We start from the raw sequence: 13383 nt of genomic DNA, 5'->3' as shown, positions 1-13383 counted from the left end.
GGAAACCAATCTTCATAAACTTAAAGAAGCGACAGCTGAATCACCTTCTACTGACCCCACTCTATACAGGCAAATGATTGGGTCTCTTATGTATCTGGTAAATACAAGACCAGATATCTGCTATGCAGTAAATGCCTTGAGTCAGTTTATGTGTGAGCCAAAGGAGATACACCTGGTAACAGTAAAACACATTATGAGATATTTACAAGGCACCTTAAATCTTGGTCTCAAGTATGAGAAAATTGATCTTAATCTACACGGATTCATAGATTCAGATTGGGCTGGAAGTGTGACTGACCAGAAAAGCACCTCTGGGAGCTGCTTCAGTTTAGGATCAGCCATGATATCCTGGATCAGCAGAAAGCAGTCTTTTGTAGCGCAAAGTTCCACCGAGGCCGAATACATTGCAGCCTCCATGGCTGCCCGAGAAGCGGTGTGGCTTAGAAAGTTGCTTGTGGGATTGTTTGGTAATCCGATGAAACCTACTATCATCCACTGCGACAATCAAAGTTGCATAAAGCTTTCAATGAATCCAGTGTTCTATGATAGATCCAAACATATTGAGATCCCATACCATTATGTACGAGACATGGTAGACAAAAATGTGATCAAATTAGAATATGTTAGTACGGAAGATCAGACTGCAGATATTCTGACCAAACCACTTTCCAGAGTGAAGGTTGATCACTTCAAAAAGGGTTTAGGTATGATAGAAAGATAATCTACTTTGTAAATAAGATGTTGAAATTGTAAACTTCTTTTGTCATGTTGAGACATTCTGGGTTTTTACCCCTTGTGTTCATATCTAAGAGGTGACAATCTCTTAGATTATGAACTCTTGTATGCAGACATCATAAGGTGATGATCTTATGATTCTCAAACCAGTTATCATGTTGGATCTCTAGTATGTCATGGATGTGCCATGATGGTGTTGTGATAAAACATTTTGAATAAAATGTTTGTGCACATATCACAACCTGGATAAGATGAGAATTTAACCATCCTCATATGTTTATCCTCAATATTGTGTGTTTAGGCAATACTGATATCACGTGTTTAGGTGATATCTTGTCATAATAAAATGATGAATCTTTTATATCACATGGTTGGGTGATACTCTATGTCACATACTTAGAGTAATGTTTTATATTTGTATCCTATGTTCTGATGGTACTTCATATCATATGTATAGATGATATATATTCTTGGAGACTGACATTTTTGGAAAAGAAATGTGATGCAGGTTACTTTATCTTCCAAAAGCTAAGAGGGAGTGTTAATGCATTAGTAGCTTCTGCAAGATAAGACTCTCCTAACTCATTAATCTCCTCTATTCTGTTATTAGTTTACTCATTCATCCTTTATGTTTATCAGACTATAACATTGATCATAATTATGATATTGATATTGGATAATGATGGATTAGATTGACGACCTGCTTAACTATGTTAAGCGTCAATCTAAATGCTATCGGGGTATTAACCCGATAGCATATTAATGTCGATTCATATCGGCATTAATATGCTATCGAGGTATTAACCCGATAGCATATAATGCTAATAGCTATTGTTATTGTTTACTTTATATTGATCCATTATCATATGCTTTGATACCGATTCATTATCGGGTATGTTTTAGATCTGTTACAATGAACAATGATACCGATTCATTATCGGGTATGTTTTAGATCTGTTACAATTAACAATGATAGCGATTCATTATCGAGTATGTTTATAAGCACTGTTACCATTAACAATGATACCAATTCATTATCGGGTATGTTTATAGCATCAATTAGTTATGGATCGGTTGATGGTTGTAAGAGTCACAACCAAGTGACATCTTGATCGGACATGTCCGATCAAGGTGCCACTTGATCGTGGCCATCTTACTATTTATACTTCATTCAAATTAAAGGAGATGACATTGAAATCGATACATGTTGATCCTCCTTACCTGCAGTAAAAGACAGATAACAATATTAGTGTCATAGTCATAATATAAAATAAAAGACACCATCCTGCATATAACTTGTCCATTAAATTGGAAATTACAATACTTTTACAAATATTATCTATACAATCCTAGGGTATAGTAAATAAATGTAATAATAATATTTTATATTATTTTTACAAATATATTTCTTTTGTAGAAACTAAATTGTTATCCTATAGATAAAACAAAGTAACCACTTAGAGATGAACTGAATGGTCATGTTTTGTTATTGAATGTGTACTTTTCAAATACATTTGGAAATGAACACAATTTGTGGATTTGCAATCATTTCATTTCCATTTTTGTTTGTATACTCAATCCATTATTAGCCTAACGTTGGTATCAGACCACAATTTTTTTTTCTCACCCTCCATTTTTTGTAGACCATTTAGGATTTACAATTAATATTATGTCATTTGTTTCAATTCTTGTAGGTCCATTTGGATTCATCTTATCATACCATGCTTATTACATTCATCATTTGTATTCCCCAATAACCCTAACCATATGTCCTTTGTAAAATACTCAATATAGCTAAAACTTTACAATAACATAGTATATCCAAGCACAAGCAAGATTGTGGATTCAAATCTAAGGCAAGGTCAAGGGTTCAAATCTCTTGTATTTCCCACACTCAATACTCCCATAGGTTCACCTACAACAAGCTCCCACCACTCCATAAATTACTGCAACCACAACATTAATTGAGGACGGCTGGTTAATATGGTCAAAGCAAGTTGAATATACTCTCATCTTCAACAATTTGTGGTTTGTCATTTGTGTTGGAGACAACCAATTAAACCAACAATAAAAGAAAAACAAAATATTGGAAACATAGAAATTAAAGGCAACTGCCTTGATAAGGGCTTCAATCTAATGAAATAATTTGCACAATAGAAGAATGCAACAGCAAACACTTGGAAATATAATAAAAATACTTTCAATCGCTCAATAATAATAGGCCATTTTGAGGGAAGCAACCCTTCAAAGTCTTCAACAATGAATAGAATTCACAATATGATGATAAACAACTGCACACTACCTCCTATATATACCCTACTTGTGCCTTAGAAATTAACCCAGCCAATCAAACTACCTATATAAGAGTATATAAATGATTATATAAATTAATTAAGGTTTATGCTAGCCACTAGTCAGCACATATCTCAACACATTCATGGTTAAGGGTGTAACATGCCTACTTCTCTGGAGAAGTGTTGTCCTCAACACAGATCGACTGTGAATGATTTTGCATGAAATCTTTATTTTCCCACATAGCATCTTTGACTAGAGAATTCTTCCACTTGATCAAATACTCTATGATCACCCTCATTTGTAGCCTCTTAGCACGTGTTTCAATGATTCCCTCAAGTTCCAAAATCATCTTTCTCAATTCATTAACTTAGTCTCAGCTGAAACTATTTGTATGATGACTTCAAACAAAAACCATTGAAGACTAAATGTATTTTTGTTGATTTAGGTAGCTCCAATTTGTATGCCACATTCCCAATCCTCTACAAAACCTCAAAAGGGCCATAATACTTAAGTCTTCAACAATGAATAGAATTCATAATATGATGATAAACAACTGCTCACTACCTCTTGTATATACCCTACTTATGCCTTGGAAACTACCCAAGCCAGCCAAACTACCTATATAAGAGTATATAAATGATTATATAACGTAATTAAGGTTTATGCTAGCCACAAGTCAGCATGTATCTCAAAACAATCATGGTTAAGGGCGTAACATGCCCCGCCTCTTTAGAGAAGCGTTGTCCTCAACACAGATCAACTATGAATGATTTTGCATAAAATCTTTCTTTTCCCGCATTACATCTTTAACTAGAGAATTCTTCCACTTGATCAAATACTCTATGATCACCCTCATTTGTAGCCTCTTAGTGCGTATTCCCTCAAGTTCCAAAATCATCTTTCTCGATTCATCAAGCTTTGGTAACTTAATCTCAGCTGAACTATTTGTATGATGACCTTCAAACAAAAACCATTGAAGACCAGATGTATTTTTGTTGACTTAGGTAACTCCAATTTGTATGCCACATTGCCAATCCTCTACAAAACCTCAAAGGTGCCATAATACTTAAGTGCAAGTTTGTTATCCTTATTCTGTTATTTTAATGTCATCTGCTTATATGGCTATAATTGCACAAAGACCCAATCTCCTACTTCAAAAGATTGCAGTGTTGATTAGCTTGTTGCTCCATTTTGTTATATACCATTGACAAGTTCTCACTAATACTAAAGAGTACCTCCCATTGGTGCTGAATGTGTTCAATTGGTCTAACCTTTGGGTGCATCCGCAGTGAAGAGGTGATTGATGGTGGATGACACCCATATAATGTCAAAAAATGCATACATTTTTAATGAAGTGTGGAAAGAAGTGTTATACCACCATCCTACTAGTAGCAACTATTGCACTCATATGAGAAGAAATGATATGAAAAGCTACGAGCAAATTGAGTACCTAAAAATGAGAATAAGTCAGTCCAGAAATTAATTGTAAATAGAGGCTCACAATCACTGACAATGATTTTTGGAGCCCCGTGCAACTTCTAAATGGTATCCATAGAAGTTATTGCTATGGTACTTGCTAAAATTGAGTGCACCAAAGCACAAAAAATGCAAATTTAGTGATTTGATCAATGACAACCATGATGACATTTTTTTCCTTCGACCTAGGTAAACCTGTGATCCAATCCATGGATACTTTCCATCTCTAGCTTGGAATAAATAAGGAGTTTAGAAGACTTGAAATCTTAGTTGTTTCCCCTATATTTTGTTGGCACACTATGCATTCTGCTACAAATGTTTAGACATTCCCTTGGAGCCCATCCCAAAAGAAATCTTGTTTTGATTTTTTGATAAGTTTTCAAGAATCCTAAGTACCTGCCTCCTAGAGAAGCATGCAGTTCTACCAAAACCTTAAACTTAAAGGTTGAGTTCTTGCTTAAGTACAACCTATTCTTATACCATAAAGCATTTCCTTTCATGCAAATGAGAGTGTAAGTATACTCACTCTTTGGGTGCCTCACCCAATCTGCCTACACTGTGGAAATGGCATACAATAGTGACAATAGTGACACTACGGGTTCATTCCTCCTAGATAAAGCATCAGTCACAACATTCTCCTTTCATTAATATGATCTCAAAATTATATACCAACATCTTTGTAACCCATATTTGTTGTTCTTCAAATGACAACCTCTATTCCAAGAAGTATTTGAGACTATCATGATGTACCTTTCTCGTAAAGTATCTTCCCATTAAATAAGGTTTTGATTGTTTGATTGAATGCATGATAGCCATCATTTCCTTCTCAAAACTGGTTTCAACAAATTCTTACCTTTGAATTGGCAAATCTCAAATGCTAGGGGTCTTCCCTCTTGCGTCAATTTATACCATGCCTAGAAGCATCACATTCCACAATGACAATAATATGTATTTTTGAGGACTTTTTTTTTTATTGTATTTTTAAAAGTTCAATAAATTTGTTGAATCATTGCCAAGATTCTGTCCAAGTTTTTGTCAAGTCACGAGTTTTTTAAATTTTTGGTTTAGCTATATTACTACCAAATTTAAGTTTTTAAACTATAGTAGTGCGAGGTGCTACCATGCTGCCATATTTTTTACAAATCAGCAATAATAACCAATAAGCCCTAAGAAACCACAGAAGTTCTTTAGGGTCTTGTTGGCAGCCTAAATTACATTCCGTTTCTTGTGCAGGCTCACAAGGGTCAATTTCAATCGATACATGCCATTCACCAATACAACCATTTGCACAAAAAGTCATCTGGAGAGGAACTGAACAGTCATCCTAGAGATGAACTAAATGGTCATATTCTATTTTTAAAAATGTACTTTCCAAAAACATTTTGAGATGAATACAATTTTTGTCTTTGCATTTCATTTCATTTTTTCATTTGTATATTCAGTCCATTCTTGGCCTGACAATGTGGAGAATTATAATTGGCTGGTGGAAAAAGACAACCAGCTCATTGCATCTCCTAGCATGTTATTTGATCCCTAAGTATTATAGCCCAAAGATAATTTCTTTGCTCAACATTGTGCCACTACTAATAGACATTGAAATTAGTGATGGGTACAAGGCTCCATTCACTAAAGTCATAGTTGTAGGAAAGTTTGGGAAGTGTGTAGCTTCATGGGCGCTCTTCAAGACAAGTACAAGAAGGACCTCATACATGATGGTACGTGTATGACCAAGGGTCTTTTATCTGCTAGCTCTTGCCATCAAAAATTTATCACAGGTATATGTACTTTTTATTTTTTAACTCTTACTTTTCTTTGGCAACTATCATTTAAATTTTGTATTGACTTTGCCTCAAATTTCAATATGATGTGAGCTTCTCTGCAGCTGAGCATAACTAGAATATATACTTGTTTATCCATTCAGTCAACACAACAAGTTGCCAAGAAAAAACTAAAGTTGGCCATTTCAACATGCACCTCTTCACACACAAACAAGTCATATACATTAAAATGTAGCACCCAAGCATCCTGAATTGAATGCTTCTATTGCATACTTCCCCTAGTCTCGATTGGCTGTTATACAATATGTATAGTGAACCGAGTGAGAGTAGCACTGAAACTGCTTGTGGTTCTAAAGAACTAACTGACGATGTTGATGCTCCCAATGAAGAGCAATGATAATTTGTATTGATTTTCCCTGTGCAGTTGCAGTAATATAAACTGTTTTGATTTATCTTCAACATTTGATATTGAATTATAACTTCAGCTGTTATGTATTTATTTTTTACTTTTTGTAGAAATCATGACTATATTTATTTTCTATACAAAGCCCAGGTTTAAATAAAAGAGGGAACTGCTGAACCGAAACCAGTAACTTAGCTATTTTGCCTACTAGGCTAACCTGTCAGTCTACCAGCTTAAATAAATGATTAAATTTCTGACATGACTGACCCATCAGCATGACAGCCCAAAAAATTCAATTGGAAAGATATGGAGAGGGAAAATTGAGCCTTATTCAGAGCCTCATTAACAATTTTGAGGCCAGTAAAGTGCCTTAATTTGAGATGCGAGGGTCTGCCTTGATTTATGCGTGTACCATCTATGAAGTGTTTGATAGCATCGACGGGATATATTTTAACTCCTGTCCGTCCATTAAAGCCATTTTGAATGCTGCTCGCAACAAAGGCAAGCAGCGATCTCAGAAGGCATGGTATGTTTGGCTACAATTTTTCTCTTTACTCTGTTATCTTACTAGCTTGACTGTTACAAATGCTCTTAAACTATAATAGTTGATATTGACTAAAATGTGTAGGAGTTGAATCATAAACTATTTGAAAATGTTACATTGCGGTTAATAATGCTGTACTTTTCCAAGATTTAATAATAGTATCCTTTTCCCAAAATGGGATGTAGCCCTGTATTGATTCTTATTGAATTGCTGGCTACTTTGTTTATTGAATCATTTGGTTAGAACACGAGACTGGGAGAAGTATGTTGAAGTCCCAAATTAGCAATGCCTTCATAGCAATGAATGTCAAGGGACACTCATCTTCACACATGATTGGTGATTGCATTCCTCTGCACCATACCTTCAGGATTTCTTTCTAATTCGTACTAATACTTTCTCACTAGTTTTGTATTTTATCATTATGTGGAAGATAACAATCCATACATAAATTCCTTAAGAATATCCAGTATAATTGCGCTCCCAAAGTTCAGATAACAAATAGCCATGATCAGCCCAGAGAGCCATTATATTCTCCATATTTCAATTAATACAATTTCGTATTTACCAATCAAGAAACAAACCAACTCCATAAGGATTTAATAACTCTTATTAAAAAATTAGAGAAGTCAATTTATGATTCTAAATTGTTCCAAACCATAATACCACCAATTTATCTTATCTATCTTCATTCATATGACAAAGAAGCATACTTAATGAAGCTGGCCAAAAGTAGTCAATGAATCCCTCGAGTGAAATAGGAAAAATCATCTGCTGGAGAATTTTATTAATCCAAGTACAATTACAAATAAACCATTTTGGAAAGTTAGATACAACCTACAACGTGTAGCCTATTTTGAAAGATTTGAGATAATCTACAACATATATCCTTATTTTATGAACTTTCACTTACAGCACATTCTGAATAAGGCATACAAAAACTAACTCAGGCTTTCTCAGATGCCAATAAGACATTTAAATGTCATCATGCTTTCTCAAATGCCAATAAGACATATAAATATGATAAGTTACCTAAGATATGAATGAATTCTGTGCAAACTAGATTGGCATGGTTTTGAATGCAACAAACTGCTAACATGATTGCGAACAAAATGTGGTACTTATGTAATGATTTATCGGGATTCAACTGTGTGGTTTTAACATGTGGTTCTGTTGTTTGAAATGGTAAATCAGCCAGAGGTACATTTGAACTGAGGATTTCCAATGTTTCCTTTATTACTAAATTCAGTTTTAAAGATTTAAGAGAATCTATATTGACCAAAAGTGCTGGTTGTCACAATACTCACATGTAGCTTTTCAGTACCCAAAAAAGAAGGTTGTCTAACACTCAATGTTGATGGATGTAATGGTATTGCATTACATACCTGCCATATCACCACTTGACAAGAAGGGACTTCCTGCATCAGCAGATTTCTGAATGTCATCTGCAGTGCAACAGCCAAAGCACCTCATGATTCTACCCGCAGAAGCTCGGCGTATCCTTCCTGCCCAGCGTCTCAAGTACCTGTTCCCAACAAACAAGTTACTTAGGATTGAAGTTGCAAACAAACAAGTCACTTAGGAATAAAGTGTGGCAGAATGGAACTCATAACTTGCTACTTGTACGTATGGATTTCTAACCATAGGACCAAACCAAGGTCTTCAGTGAGGAACGTAATTTCCTTGAAATTCATTCACAACGCACCCACCGAGTTGTGAAAATTTTAGGAAATGAAATGATTTTAGTTACATACACAAGGCCCGAAAGTTATTAGACCACAAATGTTACAACTGTCTCAGCCACTGAAAAAGCATATAAGTTCAAGACATTGTTGCTTTCTTCTGGAAGTCGGATCTTTTTCTGTTGAATTTGATAAAAGTTTACTTGTTATCGTTCCAAACTATTCAAAGAAAGTATGATACTGAACACACATAACACAATCTTCATAGGCTAATGAAAAGCTCACAGGGACCCTCGTGATTAGGAGAAACATCAAATTTTGTTATTAACAGAGATAAAGAAAACTTTGAGCAAGTCTTTGTCAGTTAGGCACCGCGCTGGTGGTATATTGATTGTGGTTTAACATCAGCAATCCGGGTTCAATTGTTTGGGACACTGAAAAGGTTGGGAATTCCCTAGGTCTCGACCCTCCCCAATCAAGCATAACGAGATTTACCATATAATAAGAAAAGGGAGAGAACGAAACTGCCAGTGCATCAACTAAATACTGGTGCCCAAAACCCTGCAGATGTGTTGGCAGAATTTTCGACCCATATGGTGTCTCACTAAACATTTTCAAAACGTGGGAAGTCTGAATACAACAGACAACCATGGTACAAAGATAAACACAACACCAGTGATGGATTCCACATGCAATTGCCCTAAGCTAACATTATTATATTCCAACTCTTCAGAATATAAAATAATGTATAAGAAACAGAGATCACATACCTTCTTCTCAATACTCTGATATGCATAATTATGCCCTCAAAGAAAAAACAGAAAAGAACTGTAGCTATAAGACAGGTGAAAGTGCTAAATTAACAATCGGTTAACAAACTGACAATGTTTGCCCAGACCTGAGGCAACAGAGTAAGCAACTGGAAGCAGATACCCGACCCACAAAATCATTGAAAGAAGTAAGCAGAAAAGTTGTACTGACATGCCAGGTGTAAAGACAACTCACCTTAACAGTCCAAGGTGGAATGGTTGCTTTTTCTAGCTTGCAGTGAACTCTGAGCACAAAGATAGAAATCCAATTTTTTTAAGCAAGCAATTATGATTCTAAAGCACAAAAATGGTGTTACCCAGGTTTTGAAAGCAAGCAATGATGATGCTTCAGGCATTTGTGAAAAAGCCTTCGATTTTTGAGCTGGTGAGGCTCGAGGCTCAAAAGATCCCTTTGCCAGCTTCAATGCCGCAGAAGGCCAACTTCAAAGCAAAAAGATCATTTTAAAATATTGATATTTTGTCCATCTCATGGAAGCTCTGAATTCATTTGGACTAAACAAGACAAGTGTGGGACCCTGGCTACCGAGCATGCGCTGAGTTTATTCATTCTTGGTCCTATAAACTGCTTTGTCTCGTGAAGTTTTACTAAAATCTTTAATTTCATTTCTAGTTATAACCCTGTTTGCTTTTGAGGTGCAGAGCTCAAGCAAATTTTACCTTTTCGAAAATTAACAAACGGATAGTGACTGCTCAAGCAATTTAACGCCTATCTTGTGAATTTCGTGGCCTTCTTTTGTCACATCCGTATATTCTTTCTTTTAAAAGTTTATTGGGTTCTAATTAAAGAAAATGAAGCTCTGCTTTTAAAGTGTGGAAGGGAATCATGTTTACAATTCCACCTACACAAGTGGTAAACCTTGTAAAATTTTGTCCAATGAACATAATCTAGAAATTAAAAAAATCATATAGTAAAGAGGAAAATATCCTTATATTAGGACTTAAATTTTTTACAAATATTTTAATTGATTTTTTCTCAATTTTTTCTTGATTATATTGAAAGAGAAATTATTATTATATAGATGTTTTTAAATTAATAGGTTCAAAGACTATCATAATTTATTTATGATATAATTGTAGTTGATGCAAGAACATCATAATCTAAGGACATAAACCGCACTATGTATAAGGGAGGTGTTAAAAAAAATTCTAAGTCCGTCTTTCGTATGCATGTGTTGTAAATTGTTGCATAGACGCTTCTTGTGATCATGATCATTCATCTTTTAACTTATTAATCTAAACCCTTGATTCTCTTGGAGATTTCTATAAAGGAGGATTCTTCCTTCCATTTTGATGAATCAAGTTATCATTTGAGCACCTACATTATGCCAAAATCATTCTAGGATCATACATCATCACAACATCTTTGAAGGTATACTTCAGTTTATTTTATGTTATTTGCATCCATGGTAGTTCTTTATTGATTGTTTGTTGAATTAGTTTGTAGATCTAGGGTAAGTGGTTGGATCTTATTAGGATTTACAAATAGGTAAATATTCAACATACACAACATCATCTGGAGAAGGATATCTTTTTGACTTATTTTTCATCATATTTTTAAAATGTAAGTATGCTAATGATTTAGACAACTAAAACAAACTAAAGAGAAAAGACAAATCTTTTTAAGTGATACAAAATTGTTTGAACTTAAAAAAAATTGTCTTTTTCTCTTTATTGTGTTTTAGTTGTCGACATCATTAGCATACTTACATTTTAAAAATACGATGGAAAATAAGTTGAAAGATATCATTCTCCAGATGGTGTTGTGTATCTTGAATATTGACCTATTTGTAAATCCTAATAAGATCCAGTCACTTACCCTACATCTACAAACTAATTCAACAAACAATCAGTAAAGAAGTTCTACCATGGATGTGTTGTGACCATTTCACACATCACCCCATCAAAATGGGGACCCCCTCTTTTTTCTTCCAACAGTAGCAGTCAGTTGGTCAAAGTGGTTGGCTCTCGAAGTTAGACTCCAAACATGCCCTACTTATTTAGCAGCACAAGCACCAGAGGAAGAACTGAAATACTATAATCTTAGGTTTTACACCTCGAGAAGCTATTTTGATCCCTATCATAACATCCAAATAGTGAATAAAGAGAGGTTTCCCCACATCATGCATGTGGAGGATCATTAAGCTAATGCAAATGACGATTTCAAGATAAGAGAAAGAACATGCTCTAGATTCTCTCTCAAATTGATCAAACAAACAAAAGTATTGCAGGTGTCGGATCATATTGAAGGGGATGAAGATGTGATATTACCACGCTACAAAAAAGAAAAGATAAGCCCCTTCCTTCAATTGATTGGTATGCTCCTGAGGTGACTCAATTAGAAGTTGTAAATCAAAGGGTGCAAGACAACACTAGGAAATGGATATTGTATCAATCAAGTAAGTTGATAGCAAAAGACATCACTTTGACATATGACCAAATGGACAATGCAGAATCATCTTCCTATCAATATGAAGAATGAGAGTTTGAAGATGAGAATGCAAGAGATGAAGAACACACACAAGGAGAGAGAAATCAATAGGATATCCCTAAAAGTTCACAAGCTCAAGCAAATAAGAGGAAAATGATAGATGATAAAGCAGCTTGACAAAAGAAGCAAAAATCAACAAGGACTCCATCTACCACTAGTACTCCTTCTAAAAGAGAAATGAATATCTTTGTAGATATGAATGCAACATTGAAAGGGAAGAACATCTCCTAGAAAGATGAAGGAGTTGTTCATAATACACAAGATAGAAGAAGTGTCAATGAATCAAACGACACCAATCAGCAAGAGGAGCAAGAGGTTAATTCACCCTCATAATGAAGAACATATCTATGATCAACAAATCAATACCAATGAAGAAGTACATGACATGGATGTTGAGGATCAAAATCAAGGACATCATCAAGACACATTCATGGCCCCCAATAGCAATCAACAACAATATGATTTTAGAAGAATTGGATGATCAGGCACCTGAATGTCTGAAAGAAAGAATGAAGAAGAAGTCAGTGACGATAGTAGATGAGGTTAGAGATTTGGATACTTTTCTTGCAAGAGTGGAGCAAAATGAAGAAAAGAAGCCTAATAAGTATTCCAGAATTGTGAAAGATGCATCAAGCTCACGAAAGGTGCAAGTAGTTGTTCCCAAATATGATAAGCACGAGGATCAAATCATTGTAGAACATTATGACATAAGGGAGATAGACATTGGTCCTATCACTCACACTTAGGTTGTTGAGGAGTTTACAGGATCAACCTCTAACACGGAAGAGAAATTGGAGATCGAAGTCCGAAAAAAGAGGCAATTGAAAGAGGAAAGCAAGCAATTGATAGATTACATCCATCATATATCTTCCAAACAAGAGGAAGATGCACCTCCTCCACTTCAAATATTGTACAAAGAATAGTTGAAGGGGCAGAAGAAAAAGGGATAATATCTCAAACCACTAAGGCATGGATCGAGAATGCTTTTCAGTAAGTTAGTGCCTTCACTCATGAATATCTACAAACTTATGATAAAGTCACCATATTATTGTGCATAATCTAGAACATTCTAGAGATATGGGATGAATTTCAGTTCATCCAAGACAAGGCCATTCCACGTTTATAGGCATTGAAGGAAATTCCCAAACAAATGTT

General features: G+C 35.0%; 1 protein-coding gene across 3 annotated transcripts in view; it reads right to left on the bottom strand.

Annotated features, from left to right (window-relative positions):
- LOC131078500 (pto-interacting protein 1) overlaps nt 1-10329 on the bottom strand; it is a 65416-nt gene extending 55087 nt beyond the window's left edge. The window contains exons 1-2 of one of the 3 annotated variants that reach the window (XM_059207699.1): nt 9916-10329; nt 8614-8753 (exon numbers count right to left, since the gene is read on the bottom strand). In XM_059207699.1, coding sequence (XP_059063682.1) covers nt 8614-8701 — 88 coding nt within the window. In that variant the 5' untranslated portion in view covers nt 8702-8753; nt 9916-10329. Of the gene's footprint in view, nt 1-8613; nt 8754-9680; nt 9879-9915 lie in introns of those variants that run through there. The other 2 variants (XM_059207700.1, XM_059207698.1) reach the window with 2 other exon arrangements.
- Between the last annotated feature and the right edge of the window lie 3054 nt (nt 10330-13383).

This window comes from Cryptomeria japonica, chromosome 7 (genome assembly GCF_030272615.1).
Source record: "Cryptomeria japonica chromosome 7, Sugi_1.0, whole genome shotgun sequence".
Lineage (NCBI taxonomy): Eukaryota > Viridiplantae > Streptophyta > Pinopsida > Cupressales > Cupressaceae > Cryptomeria > Cryptomeria japonica.
This window is presented reverse-complemented; position numbering and strand designations above follow the sequence as displayed.